The following is a 16,174-nucleotide window of genomic DNA, read 5'->3' as shown; positions in this document are numbered from 1 at the left end:
TACCCCTAACATTGTTCCACGATCGGCAAAACAATACATTCAAACTCCATTGGGTTTTAGTATCCTGACGCATAATTTAAACTGGCTAAATTCAAATTGTTGTCAGAACAACAACCAATCTCTGTTATCCTTTCCACAACCAAAGGTTACATATTTTCAATTTTCTGTACACTGAGACTACTACTTACTCATATGACAGGTGCTTGTAAGTTCTCATTGCAAAACAGCATTCACTTTCTCTGAAAGATACAGTACATGCCTTCAACTTCATAACAATACTTATTCTCTGCCATGTCCTTATTTCCCGTTGATTCCTCAAACTTCCTCAATAGCCCATGAAGGAATATTTAACTTGAGCACTCCCTGTTTATATATTTAAGAAAACTATTACTTTTTCTTTTATTTCTTGTTAATTTACTCTCATCTTCTAATTTTCCCTTTTATTTGTTTTAGTCAATCTTTATCAAATTTTAAAAAGATTTCACAGTCTTTTGGCCGGGATAGGTTGCAAACTCTATTAGGTTTAATATTAGAAAGGAGTGAGCTAGGTGTTTTTAGGCCACAAAGAATAACATGTTTCATTACAAACAAAACTTACACAAATAATCATGCAAAGATTGTTGGGAAAAAAAATTCAGGGCTAGATATAATTTATATTCTGATGTAACAAACTTAACATGAGCCAAATACATTAACAGGCAAGCAATGATTGAACACTCTATAGAATAGGTAAACAGCAAATGTGATTAAGGCAGATCCATGGATATCTCAGCAAGTCCCCAGAAATTTGTGATACAGTGGGTCACAAAATGTCACTAAAACTTTACAATGGATTACCATTATTCTTGTTTGACAATCTGGCCTCAACTCCCTCAAAAACTGTTTCATTATAGAATTGCTCAAAGACTCTTAATGTTCTGGTGGTTCACCTTCCTATGCTGCGACTTTGCTCCCCAGATTCTTGGAAATTGAGGTCTAGCACTTACGTGGTTAACTCCAGTTTTTCACAAACAGTGAGATTCACCAAGCACCCAGATTTCTTTCCTGATCTCTAATCTGACTCATTTATAAAATAGCAAATACTCCGGTGAGTGTTTTTACCTTTGGTATTGGCTGTTTTATTTTATTTATTCGTTTTGTAGAATGTGGGCGCCGTTGGCTGGGCTAATATTTATTGCTCATTCCGAGTTGCCCTTGAGAAGGTGGTGATGAGCTGCCTTCTTGAACCGCTGCAGTCCACTTGTTGTGGGTTGACCAACTATGTCATTATGGAGACAATTCCAGGATTTTGACCCAACAACAGTGAAGGGACTGAGATATATTTCCAAGTCAGGATGGTGAGTTGTTTAGAGGGGAACTTGAAGTGGTAGTGTTTCCATGTATGTGCTGTCCTTGTCCTTCTATATGGAAGTGGTCATGGGTTTGGAAAGTGCTGTCTGATGATCTTTGGTGAATTTCTGCAATGCATCTTGTGGATGCAGTGCCAATCAAGTGGGCTGCTTTGTCCTGAATGGTATCGAGCTTTATAAGTGTTGTTTGGACTGTGCTCATCCAGGGAAGTAGGGAGTATTCCATCACACTCCTGACTTGTGCCTCGTAGATGGTGGACAGACTTTTGGGAGTCAGGAGGTGAGTTACTTGCCATAGTATTCCCAGCCTCTGACCTGTTCTTGTAGTCATTGCATTTATGTGGTAAGTCCAGCTGATAACTCAATGATAACTCACAGGATGTTGATAATGGTAAATTCTGAAACCATTGAATGTCAAGGGGTGGTAATTAGATTGTCTCTTATTGATGCTTATAGCTGGCTTTTGTGAGGCGTGAAGGTTACTTGCCACTTGTCAGCCCACGCTTGGGTATTGTCCAGATCTTGTTGCATTTGGACACTGACTGCTTCAGCGAATGGTGCTGAACACCGCACAATCATTGGTGAAAATCCCCACTTCTGACCTTATGATAGAGAGAAAGTCTTTGATGAAGCACCTGAAGATGGTTGAGCCTGGGACACTATCCTGAGGAACTCCTGCAGAGATGTCCTGGAGCTGAGATGACTGACCTCCAACAACCACAATCATCTTCCTATGTGGTAGGTATGACTCTAACCAGTGGAGTGTTTGCCCCTGATATCCATTTATTCCAGTTTTACTGGGGTTCCTTAATGCGACACTTGGTTGAATGCAGTCTTGATGTCAAGGGTTCTCACTTTCACTTCATCTCACCTCTGGAATTCAGCTCTTTTGTCCATTTTTGGACCAAGGCTATAATGTGGTCAGGAGCTGAGAAGACCTGGTGAACCCAAACTGGGCATCAGCAGTAACTGACTGGTTAGGTGCTGCTTGATAGCACTATTGATGACACCTTCCATTACTTTACTATTAATTGAGAGTAGACTGATAGGGCAGTAATTGGTCAGGTTGGATTTGTCCTGTACAGGACATACTTGGGCAATTTTTCGCATTATTGCGTACATGCTAGTGTTGTGACTGTACTGGAATAGCTTGGAAAGTGGCAAGTTCTGCAGCACAAGTCTTCAGTACTATTGCCGGAATATTGTCAGGGCCCGTAGCCTTTGCAGTATCCAGTCTCTATAACAGATTCTTGATATCACGTGGAGTGAATCGAATTGGCTGAAGACTGATATCTGTAATAATGTTGGGCACCACTGAATGAGGCCAAGATGGATCATCCATTTGGCACTTCTGACTGAAGATTGCTGCAAAAGCTTAGCCTTCTCCTTTGCACTGATTAGATTACTTAGTGTGGAAACAGGCCTTTCAGCCCAAACAGTCCACACTGACTCTCCAAAGAGTAACCGACCCAGAACCATTTCCCTCTGACTAATGCATCTTACACTATGGGCAATTTAGCATGGCCAGTTCACCTGACCAGCACATCTTTGGACTGTGGGAGGAAACCAGAGCAAACCCACGCAGACACTGGGAGAATGTGCAAACTCCACACAGACAGTCACCCTAGGCTGGAATCGAACCTGGGACCCTGGTGCTATGACGTAGCAGTGCTAACCACTGAGCCACCATGCTGCCCCCACCCCCCCTTACAGGTTATATAATTCTCTCCCCAAACCACTAATTTAGTGATGTGCTGGACTCTTCCACTATTGAGGCTGGGGATATTTGAGGAGCCTCTTCAGTGAGCTATTTAATTGTCCACCATCATTCACGACTAGATGTGGCCAGACTGCAGAGCCTATATCTGATCTGTTGGTTGTGGGATTGTTTAGCTCTGTCTATCACTTGCTGCTCTGCTGTTTGGCATGCACATAGACCTGTTTGGTGGCTTCACCTAGTTGAAACCTCATCTTCAGGTATGCCTGGTGCTGCTCTTAATATGTCCTCCTGTGCACTCCATTGAACCAGGGTTGATCTCCTGGCTTGATGTTAATGGTTGACTGGGGACTATGCGGGCCATGAGGTTACAGAATGTGATGGATTACAACTGTGCTGCTGTTGATGGCACATAGTGCCTCATGGATGCCCAGTCTTTAGTTGCTAGGTCTGACTGAAGTCTGTCCCATTTAGCACAGTGATGGTGCCACACAATACAAGGAGGTTATTCTCATTGTGAAGGCAGAACTTTGCCTCCACAAGGACTGTGCAGTGGTTGCTTTTACTGATACTGTCATGGACAGATGTATCTGTTGTTGTCAGACTGGTAAGGATGAGGTCAAATATATTTTTCCCTCTTGTTGGTCCCCTCACCACCTGCCACAGACCAAGTCTGGTTGCTATGTCCTTTTGGACCCAACCAGCTTGATCAGTAGGACTGCTGTCGAGTCACTCTTAGTAGTGGACATTGAAATCTCCCATCCAGAGTAGATCTTGTGCTTTTGCTATCCTCTTTGGAGGTTTCCTTGCCTGTGCTTAACCTGAAGCCAGAAGACTTCATGGGTCTGGAGTCAATGTTGAGGAGTCCCAAGGCAAATCCCTCCTGATTGTATGCCACTATGCTGCCACCTGTGCTGGGTCTGCTCTGCCGGTGAGACATGACATATCCAGGGAAGGTGATGGTGATGTTTGGGATTTAGTCATACGCATGGAATCTTGCCTTATAAACAATGTCAGGCTTGTTGCTTGACTAGTCTGTGAGACAGCTCTCCAAAATTTGGCACAAGCCCCCAGCTGTTAATGAGGAGGACTTTGCAGGGTCCACAGGGCTGTTTCTACTGTTGACTTTTCTGGTGCTGAGGTTGATGCCAGGTTATCTGTCTGGTTTCATTTCTTTGAGACTTTGTCACAATTGGTACAACTGAATGGCTTGCTAAGCCATTTCAGAGGACAATTGAGAGTAAACCACATTGCTTTGGGTCTGGTGTTGTGTGTAGGCCAGATCAGGTGAAGATGGAAGATGGGTTTTTCTGACAACCAGTAATGATTTCATGGTCATCAATAGGTTCTTAATTCCAGATTTTGTTTTTTTTTTAATTTAATTCCACCATCTGGCATGACAGGATTCGAACCTGGGTCCCCAGAACATTATCTGGATCTTTTGGATTAATAATCTAGCAATATTACCACTCTGCTATTGCCTTCCCTTATTGTGTATATATTTTATTCTAAGTCCCACAGCTCCTTCATTTTTTTTTTTTGAAGCCCTCACTCCAAAACTCCAACTGCCTAATCATTTGTAGTATTTCTTCCTGAAACCTAGCACTACAGAACCAACTATTTGCTGTTGACCTCTTAAGTTAACAAAATAGATATTGCTTGAAAATCTCAGAAGGTCTGGCAGCATCTATGGAGAGAAATCAGAGTTAATATTTCGAGTCCAGTGACCCAGTGTAGCTAAGTTGGCTTTTCTGCAGTACAGTTTAACAAGAGTTTTTCTGTATGAAGCTTGCTTTTGACTTTATCTGCCTTTTCATCCAATTGACTGAAACAACTCTTCAGTAATCCTTAAACTATTTTGAGTGACCTATTGACAACTTTCAACAAGCCCACTCTGTCTTTGGCAAAGTTGATTCGAACTCACATTTTGGGACAATCAAATGTAGCAATCAGTAATGGGATTTGAATATAAAAACTTCTTGAAACTGTCTTTTCCCCTGAATATTGCAATTTTGACCAGATTGTTGGCTCCTGCAGCACAAACTGATAAAACAAAAATAAAGGAATCTATTCTATTATTTAGACAATACACCACTTCACAGAGACTACCTTGGTGCTATACACACCCCTTACCACAGTGCTAAATTGTTTTCTGTTCTTTAGTTCTGCCCATATAATGTCTCTCAAATCTGGGAATTACTGTAATAAACTGTTCTGTATTAAAGTGAAGACGCATGATTATACAAGAGAGGTATTGGAAATTATATTAGAATCTTATGTATTTCAGTTTAAATTGTAAAGTAGCAAGATTCCAGAGGAGGATTCAGAATGTCAGAAATTCATGTTCATTACTGTGGCCAGACCAGCAAAGGGAAACTTAGAATTACTTAGAACTTAAAATGTGGAAACCAGCCCTTCGGCCCAACAACTCCACACAACTCCGAACAGTAACCTACCCAGTCCCATTCCCATACCCTGATATTCTATAAATTTACCCCTGACCAATGCACCTAACCCACACATCCCTGAGTACTATGGGCAATTTAGCATGGCCAATTCACCTAACCTGCACATCTTTGAATTGTGTGTGGAAACCAGAACACCTGGTGCAAACCCACACAGACACTGGGAGAATGTGCAAACCTAAGTCGAATCCTGGTCCCTAGCATGGTGAGGCAGCAGTGCTAACCACTGAACCACCGTGCCACCCAAGTATTTGGACCATATTTGTCACAATTGCTGTTTGTTTCAAGACTGCCACTGACTGTACACAAAGCAAACGTGAAAGTCGACCAACCAGTGTATTCAGGTACAATTGGATGTAATCAAGCCTTTTCATAAAAAAATGGACACTCTATCATTTATAGTTATGCATGTTACCAAATTTACATGGTCACAAAATAAATTATAGTTCATTGGCAAAACAGCATGTTAACTCAAGAGTCAGTTCCACATCTGTTAATTTACATGTACATTGCAAATATAGCTTTTAAATCATGCAAGTTTCCTAATTGTCTCTGCTTTGTAATTAGCTATTCTTCAGGAATTTGCTTGTTCTTAGGGTGCTGTTCCTTCTCTGGGGAGTATCGCTGCTGTGGCAAGTGCTCCAGCCATGGTACGCTGTATTATTTCGATTATTGGGTAATAGTGGACCTTTGGAACTGATCATCTTGTACTCTGTGCAGGTGGTGAGATCACACCTTTCTGATAAACTGTCCACAGTAAGGAACAGTTTCTCTAAATGTCTGCAGTTGTAATGATTTATCTTGTCATTCATATTCACTGTGCATGACCAATCTGACCACTGTTCAACGTATGTCCAATCATGTAGCCAGATCTTTGAACATTTGTGTTCTGGCTGACTGGGCAATGCTCAGCTCGAGTGACGCCTTGACTGTTTTATAAAAGTGAAATTTGGCTTTCTTTAGTTTCACTTTCATTTTGTTGCTCACACCTGTTACTACTTAATCGGTATTTTTCACTATTGAATCTGGTCGCAATGTGGCACTATTCTTTGCACTGGACTACCTTTCATGACTTTAGTAGGTGTATTTCTCTACTTAAGTGTTGCCTTATGTAAGTGTGCTGATTCACTTAATTTGTTTGAATGCCTTTAATGATTTTCACTGCCACTTCACCCTTTCCATTTGACTGTGAATGGTGTGGAGATGATGTATGATGTTGAATTCATAATCCTTTATGAAGCAGCTGAATTAGAAATAAAGATAATACATCCTGTTACTACTTTGCCCTGTACTCTTTGAACCCTTTAAAGAACAATAACTTAACTCCTCCTCCTTAAAAGCATTCAATGTTTGGCCTCAAGGACTTTCTGTGGCAGAGGATTCCACATACTCACCCTACTCTGGATGAAGAAGTTTCACCTCCACTCTATCCTAAATGGCCTACCAAGTATTCTTAGACTGGGACCCTGATTCTGGACTCCTCGGTCATCGGGAACATCCAATGTCATTTATACTGTCTAGTTCTGTTACAATTTTATGTTTCTATGAGATTCCCCCCCCAACATTCTTCTGAACTCCAGTGAATGTATTCCCAAGCCAGCCAGTCTCTCTTCATACATTATTCCTGCCATCCTAGGAATCAGTCTGATAATTTTTGTTGCACTCCCTTCATAGCCCGAACATCCTTTCACAGATAAGGACACCAAAACTGCAACCAATACTCCAGGTGTGGTTTCACCAAGGCCCTGTACAATTGCAGCATGACATCCTTGCTCCTGTACTTAAATCCTGTTGCAATGAAGGCCAATATACTATTTGCCTTCTTCACCACCTGCACCTGCATACTTACTTTCAGTGATTGGTGCCCAAGAACACTCAGGTCTTCCCAATCCATTGCTATTCAATTGCCTTCCTGCTTTTGCTGCCAAAGTAAATAACCTCACGTTTATCTATATTGTAGTTTATCTGCCTTGCATTTGCCAAGTCACTCAACTTGTCCAAATCACACTGAAGCATCTCTCTATCCACCTCATAGTTTAGGTAAAAACAATAACTGCAGATGCTGGAAACCAGATTCTAGATTAGTGGTGCAGATGCTGGAAACCAGATTCTGGATTAGTGGTGCTGGAAGAGCACAGCAGTTCAGGCAGCATCCAAAGAGCTTCGAAGCTCTTTGGTTACTGCCTGAACTGCTGTGCTCTTCCAGCACCACTAATCCAGAATCCACCTCATAGTTTACCCATCCATCCAGTTTTACGTAATTTACCAAATTGGAGATATAACGTTTAATTCCCTCCTCTAAGTCATTAATATATATTGTGAATAGCTGTGGTCCAAGCATTGATCCCTGTGGTACCCTACCAGTCACTGGTTGTCACTCAAAATGGCCTGTTTATTTCAACTTTCTTTTTTCTGTGTCCTAGTCAGTTCTCTAGCTCTGTCAGTACCCTCCCACCAATCCCATGCATTTTAATTTGCTAATCTCTTTATCAAACACCTCCTGAAAATCCAGAGAAACCACATCCATTGTTCCCCTGGTCAACTATACTGGTTACACCCTCAAAAAAAGTCCAATAGATTTGTAAAACATAATTTCTCTTGCATAAATCCATGCTGACTCTGTCCAACCCTTTCACTATTTTCAAAGTGCTCTGATATTAAGTAATTTATAATGAACTCAAGCATTTTCTGTACTATTGATATCAGGCTAACTACTCTACATTTCCAGTTTCAGATTCAGTGTATTTGCTGGGTTGATGATTTTCGGAGCATGTATGCTGTTGCTTTATTGCATCTGAGGACTTCAAACTCTTCTCTGCAGTTTTCTAGGATCTGTTCATCGACAAGATTAGATTACTTTACAGTGTGGAAACAGGCCCTTCGGCCCAACAAGTCCACACCGACTCGCCGAAGCGCAGCGCTGTGAGGCAGCAGTGCTAACCACTGTGCCACCGTGCCGCCCACAAATACCTTGCTGGCCTTCAAAATGCTACAAATATCTTCTAACATGTTTAGATTTAGAAGTTATACATTTGCTTCAGCTGACAAGAGTGGACTTTGTTTAAGTTTTACTAACTAGAATTCCAGATCTGCATTCTTCCCAATGCAAACAGTTTTAGCTTAATTTCTTCTATAGACACGTGTACTTTGCTATCACAAATCTTCAACCTTAGTTTAAAGACTTCATTTTGGGTCACCATTGTGTGACGCTATGTATGGGTCTGCAAAACTATGTTGCATGATATCTTTGTGCCTAACTGACACTTCACATTCACTTGATGCTCTCCTGAAACTACGTATCACCTTTTAGATCTGATAACCTGTTGTATGTGCAAAGTGATTTGTAAGAACCATCAACTGCTATCCCTCCAGCAGGCATCTTTATTGCCTTGTTTTGTTTCTATATAACTAAACATTTGTGTGCACTGCTTTCCTCATGCTAGACATGGTTTATTTTCTTTTGTATGATGTCCTTCACAATATTTGCATACTGTTCTCAAACATTCTGCTTGCTTTCCTGCAAATGTTTCTTCTTCTTTCTCAATCTGTTGTTCTCGTTTAGCCTGGACTTTGTCTCAGCGTAATGCAAAGCCTTGTCTGTTTTCTCATTAACATATGTTAGCTGATGGTTGACAACCCCAAAACTTCTTCACACAGCATTTCTCCTTTCTCAGCAGTTGCGCTGTCGTGGCAGATCTATTATGGATAAGACACTCCTTTCTCTGATGAGATCATCTTGCAGTTGTCCAAACTTTCAGGATTCAACTCAGTGTATCAGTGTAGTCACATACTGATCAATAATCTCCCCTTCCCCTTAAGTGCTATTGAACAAATTTGTATCTCATAATTAACATTAATATGAGGTTCAAAGTGTGTTTTTGAAGTCTTCAAAGTACCTCTTTTCTGATCATTAGTGAGATCTAAGCTGCAATACAATTTGTAGCACTCTTTCCCCAGCACCAATTGCAGTCCCTACATACTCAGATTTTGAAATCAATTCTTTAGCTATTTCATAGCTTTTCCACTGAGAATGAAACAATCCCAGTTCTGCTGTGTACGTTTTTACATTTCCACAGCAGCAAGGGCTGGAATATGCGCAACTAGATTGATTTACCCAGAATCACATTTTTGGACTCAGCTGGTGAATGCAGTCACAGACTTAGAACTCTGTCTCCATAAGCTGCAATTTCAATTCTTTATCAAAGTAGCCTTTGGCCAGCAGGCTCATTGAGACTTTATTTTAAACTTAGTTCTTGCTGTTTCTGCTGGGTCTCCCTTGGCCCTTAAAAATCCATGCATTTTCAACTGCCACACACTGGTACCACTTTGCAAGTGAAATGACTGGTACCAATTGTATGCATCAGCCCTTGCAGTGGTAATGGTCACATGATTACAACAAGTCAACCCACACATTCAAGTATAATTGCAGGCTCAGAAGAGAAATTTGTCACTGCAAAACATACCCTGAAATTGCATGAAGATCAATGAAACTACATAGGTATTTAACCTTCCTCGGTTTAAACTGTGTAAGTTCTGATCACTTTTTTAGAGAATGAGTTGGAGGTTGGTTTTATTGTCCACTGTTTATAGCAGGTAAATCACATTAGTAGCAGTACTTGATTTTCATGGCTTTTGATGGTATATTGTGCTTTTGGAATTTTAGCACAGAATTATGACAAAACCAATGACTCTGGTGAGTTACATTTTCCAAATTTGGTGGACCTTCGACAAGTGACAGTACTTCCAAAAGCAGAATGGCAACGAATCCAGGATAATTTGAATAACGTAAATAAAGAAGCAGAATTTATACGTGCTCAAAAGGAAGAAAAAGAAGCCTTGCATTTAAAATCTAAAGAAGTGACTAAATACTGGACAAATACCATTGCAGTAAGCACATTTCACACTTCTGTTTTTATTATACAGCATTTATACTACTTTGTTGTTTGTATGTATTTATCTCAGTTCAATAGCGAAGTGTTTATATGCACACTGAATTTCTACTGTATTCTGAAGTGGGAAGTTGAATTATTTATGCAATTAATTGCATCTGACAAATGTAAAGTGAGTGTAGCTAACCAGACGTACAGGGGTGAGAATGTGAGGTCTGAGACATGTACTTTGTTTAATTCTCTGGTAACAATCTTGACTCCTCTCATTTGATACTGAACTTATGCAATAGCAGTCAAAACAACATCACTGAGCTGTGGGTGTAAATTCTCGGCATTTATGCAATTGGTCAGAAAAACATGGATCCTGTTACATTTTATGTGCCCTCCATCTGATTTCTGGCAAACCAGAATGTTGAAGTTGATGCCACCGTATACATTACCTTGATAATGAAGAGATTATTAGAGAGTTTCAACCTTTTAAATTCATTTTTGAGGAGATTACTATTTGTTGGATTTTTGTAGCGTGGTTGAGACTGTATATTTGTATTTTTAAAACTCTTGACAAAATTTCATGTAATAAGATGCTAGTTAGTGATATTAATAGGCAGATTATGTGCTTAATAAGAAATTAGTTGCATCTTCTGAGTAATTATTCTTAACTGTAGTAGTTGTCTGTCGGAATCAGTTACTAATGGAGTCTTGCAGAACTTCACCTTTTATTAATGTTTATTATAGGGAGAAATATCAGAGAGGAGTCTTGGATTCTGTGTTTAGCAGTACAAGCAATCATTATTCAGGGCTCTTTTACCACACGTGGGAGAGGCCAGAAACCAAATCTGACTTTCATGTGGGGCCCAGTTGCATTCTTAATTACAGCTCAGATTGGAGGAGAGGTCAATGACACTCTTAACTTTCCCCAGCTCAATACAACATTTTTATACCTTTCATGTTCCAATAATTACATTTAACATTGATTTCATTGTTAACCACATCCCACTAATCTATCCATCCAATCCAGTAAACACCCAATCAATGATGGATAACTCTACGGACAGCCCTAGGTCCTCTGATAATCTCATGACATTTACCAGATACCACCTCCATCTGTCTATGGGATCTTACAATGCTTAGGATAGTTACACACCTTCCCAGACAGTTGCCAGCCACATTGCATTATCGGCCATAATTTAAATATTGCTTATCTTGAATAACTCTTCCAAAATCTCTACTAATGCTAAATTGCCCGTAGTGTTAGATGAAGGGGTAAATGTAGGGGAATGGGTCTGGGTCGGTTGCTCTTCGGAGGGTCGGTGTGGACTTGTTGGGCCGAAGGGCCTGTTTCCACACTGTAAGTAATCTAATCTAAAAACTTCAGTATAGAAGATTAGGAAGGATGTAAATTTCTACTAATTGTTATATAGTCTTTAAAATCAACTGTAATATTAAGTGACTACAACTCTGTGACAGCCTACAAATTGGGAATAACCCTTTTCTCACTTCAGCTTGAGAGATCAAACAAAAAGTCTTTCTGACTTGCAGTTGTAATTACAACCCCCACTACTCTTAATATGTGAGTTTTAAATAAATCTTTTACTATTTCTACTCAACGTTTTCCATTGCTAATTTTCTTTTCTTAACAGAAAACATCTATTTGAATTTCACTGATGAGGGTGAGATTCAATGACTTCACAACTTTACCAAGCCATAAATTTGTTCAGATTCCACAAATAACTAGGGGACATAATAACATCTTCACTTTGTATTTGATAATCTGTCTCTGTAATTCTTCCCTTGATCTTTGGGTGTAAGAATCTGCACTTAAGCTGTAATTGTTTATCTCTGTGTTTTACAACCTTTTTGTGCTCCCTTAGAGGTTCTCTATTCACATCATTTGTTGCTCCCTGTTCTGTGCTATTGAGGGGGCCAAATTTCATTCTCTACAGTTGGGTGCTGATAAAAATTCAACTTTCACACTAATTTGATGTTTGCGTTTCTAACTTACAAATACCTAAAAATACATTCCGAATACTGTAGGATCAGACTTTCCTTTTTACTTTATAACAAACTTGGGACTATGCTTTAACTAAGCCTTTCAAAAATACCCCATATTAAAGTGCTCATATGTGTAGAACTGCCTGTTTACAGAAACTTGAGTAAATGCCCTATTGTTTCTTCTGGTCAGGACCCTTTTATGACCCCATGGGACCTTGCTTTTTCTACCCACTATCTCTGTATGGACACCACCAGTCTGTCTGTGAACATCTGCTCTATGTACCTGCAAACCCTTTGCTGCATCTTATGTCAGTAAAAAGCACCAGGTGACCATTTTATTTACTTTAGTCATAGGTGGCTACAACATGGTCTCGATGAAGTCAAGGTTGGACAATGTGCGGTGGTGGTGATGGGGGGGGGGTGGAAACCGACCCTTTGGATGAACTGGTCCATGCTGACCAAGTTTCCAAACTAAACTTGTCCCACTTGCCTGCATTTGGCCCATGTTCCTCCAAACCTTTCCTATTTATATACTTATCCAAATGTCTTTTAAATGTTATAACTATACCTGCATCCACTTCCTCTGGCAGTTTGTTCCACACACTGCCCACTCTCTGTGAAAACGTTGCCCCTCATGTCCTTTTTAAAACTTTCTCTGCTCTCTTTAAAAATATGCCCCCTAGTTGTGAACTCACTAGCCTAGGGAAAAGATCCTTGCTATTCACTTTACCTATGCCCCTCATGATTTTATAAAACTCTATAAGGTGACCCCTCAACCTCCTGTGCTCCAGTGTAAAAAGTCCCAGCCTATTTTGATAAGTCGAACCCTCCAGTTCTGGCAACATCCTGGTAAATCTTTCCGGAACCCTCTCCAATGTAATAATATCATTCCTTTAGCAGGACGACCAGAACTGCACACAGTACTCCAGAAGAAACCTCACCAACATCCTGTACAACATCAACATGACTTCCCATGTCCTATACTCAAAAGTCTGAGCAATGAAGGCAAGTGTACTAAACACCTGTCTACCTGTGCCACAAACTTCAAAGAATTATGTACCTGAACACCTAGGTGCCCCTGCTCTACAATACTATCCAAGCCCTGTCATTAATTGTTTAAGTGCTGTCTTGTTTGTTTTACCAAAATGCAAAACCTTGCATTTATCACAATGGAACTCCATCTGCCACTTCGCAGCCCATTGACCCAATTGATCTAGATCATTTTGTAATTCTTGACAACCTTCTTCACTGTCCACTATACCATCAATTTTGGTGTCTTATAGAGTCATAGAGTACAGCATGGAAACAGACCCTTCAGTCCAAACCGTCCATGCGACCAGATATCCCAACCCAATCTAGTCCCACCTGCCAGCACCTGGCCCATATCTCTCCAAACCCTTCCTATTCACATCCAAATGCCTCTTAAATGTTGCAATTGTACAAACCTCTATAAGTTCACCCCTCAGCCTCTGACGCTCCAGGGAAAATAGCCCCAGCCTGTTCAGCCTCTCCCTGTAGCTCAAATCCTCCATACCTGGCAACATCCTTGTAAATCCTTTCTGAACCCTTTCAAGTTTCACAACATCTTTCCGATGGGAAGGAGACCAGAATTGTCTTCCGAAAACTTATTAACCATGCCTCCTGTATTCTCATCCTAATCATTTCTATAAATGACAAACAAAAGTAGACCCAATACAGATCCCTTTGGAACACCTCTGGTCACAGGTCTCCAGTCTGAAAAACAACCGTTCACAAAAGTTATCTTTGGAATAAGTTATTAGCTCATCCAAAAAAGGCTGATGTGCTGCATTCACTCAAAGTGGAGCTAAATTAGTTTCCAACTATGATTTTCACTGGAGTGTATAAGCGGTAGATTGAGCATTGAGAGTACTTTGGATTCAGAGGACTTGTTACATCATCTAATTTTGCTCTCTATCTTGCCCAATATTTTCTTTTCTTTTTATTTTGTTGTGCACTTAAGTACGAGAGATGTGAGGTTGAGTATGAATGGAAGTAATGTATATTAGTGAATTAATCCATTATAGAATATGCTTGATGGATCAGCTAAGCTCTTTCTTGTTCAGCATTTTAATATGATGCTAAGGTAAGTAAGAACAGCTAATCAGTGTTTCTGCAGCTATATCTGTGTTTTGCTCCCTATTTGAATGGTCAGTTATTTTTAGGACAACAATCTAAACACTGAATAAGTAGGTAGTCAATGCGCTACAATTGCTAACCTTTTATCCATAAGGACAATGAAAAAAAGTGTTGCTTTATATAAGTTTCTTTAAGTAACCAGCATTATTATGATATAAGCATTATTTACAAACTGGCTGTTCTTTCTTCCCAGACAAAAAATATGTCTACAAATATTTCCGGTGAATGTTATTAATCAATAATAAGGTAAAATTACACAAGGAACTTAATATTCAATGACAAAAAAAAATTGAAATTCTGTTTAGAATTAGAATGATCAAGCTCAATATCAGGTTTTTGGAATCATTCTAAAAACCATATTACTTTATGCAAAATTATGAGACTGTTGTGGAATGACAATGTAGCACAATTGGCTGTTGAGGATCGCATTATCTTGGACATTGGAGTGTACTACATTTGCAAAGTCAATAATATCTTGTGTTAAAAATGTTCAAGCACGAAGTAAAAAAATCACATCACATGATCTGTATTCTAGGGACAAAGGCAAAAAAGGCTCGATGCAAGAAAACTGCGTCAAGAAAAGGAAGAAGAAGAAAGGAAAGAAATTGATATAGAGGAAGCAAAGTATATGGCACAAAAAAGAAAAGAAAGCCTAGAGCGAGCTAAAACACTGCTTTTCTATCAAACTGACAGAGTGAAAGGACTAAATGTACAGTATGAATTTTTATTTAAATTTTATTTAATGTTTTTGAATTCATGCAATATTTCTATTTCAATTCATTTCATGGTAATTTAAATGTGATCAATTTTTTCCTTTTTTATTTTTGAAATTTGGCTGTAATACAATAACAATATGATACAGTCTTCTATAATCTTTCACAACATTACTAATGCATAGTACTGTTCAGAGTCTTCAACTCTTTAATTTCAATATCTCCTGACTGTCTTTTGTATCATTTTCATTTATTTAGGGAAACAATAATATTGCTATAGCTTGTGCAGCATTCCTGAAGTTTGAATTCTGTTATCTTCCATGTAATGCACAAGAAAGCCTAAACTGCCAACGTTGAACACACACATGGTTTGATCTCTAAAATATTTTTAGATGTCATGAGCTTGGACATATGATTTTGTTTTCCTCTTATGAAGTAAAACAGTGTAATGTCCGGGTGAACGTTTGGAGGAAATTTTAAGGGAGAAATATACCAAAATCTAGGAGGGTCATGCAATAAGTTTTGTTTTAGGGTTTTTTAAGCCAGGCGGAGCAGATGCAGTCTTTTGGACTTCACAAGGAAAACTTGTGTCATTCCTGATCTGGCATTTCCTTCCAAACAGTTCATGATTTTTCGTTAACTGTGTTTCTGTTCTGTCTTTATTTCGGAGTCCATGTTATATTTTAAACAACAACTTCAGAATCTCATTATATTTCCATGCATTTTCATCTCCTTAAAGTGCAACCGCAAGAAATGCAAACTCCCTCGTCAGGTCCACACCCCCCACCAACCCAACCTCCACTCCCGGCACCTTCCCCTGCAACAGCAAGAAATGCAAACTCCCTCGTCCGGTCCACACCCCCCCACCAACCCAACCTCCACTCCCGGCACC

General features: G+C 39.7%; 1 protein-coding gene across 3 annotated transcripts in view; it reads left to right on the top strand.

Moving 5' to 3' along the window:
* The window catches only part of cfap210 (cilia and flagella associated protein 210), a 190,190-nt gene that overhangs the window by 151,179 nt on the left and 22,837 nt on the right, over window positions 1–16,174 (top strand). For all 3 annotated transcript variants that reach the window (XM_043693681.1, XM_043693680.1, XM_043693683.1), the window contains 2 exons: window positions 10,195–10,418; window positions 15,105–15,278. In XM_043693681.1, the coding sequence (XP_043549616.1) occupies window positions 10,195–10,418; window positions 15,105–15,278 (398 nt within the window). The remainder of the gene's footprint in view (window positions 1–10,194; window positions 10,419–15,104; window positions 15,279–16,174) is intronic.

Source organism: Chiloscyllium plagiosum, chromosome 7 (genome assembly GCF_004010195.1).
Source record: "Chiloscyllium plagiosum isolate BGI_BamShark_2017 chromosome 7, ASM401019v2, whole genome shotgun sequence".
Lineage (NCBI taxonomy): Eukaryota > Metazoa > Chordata > Chondrichthyes > Orectolobiformes > Hemiscylliidae > Chiloscyllium > Chiloscyllium plagiosum.
The sequence above is the reverse complement of the archived record's forward strand: the minus strand, read 5'-3'. Positions and strand labels throughout refer to the sequence as shown.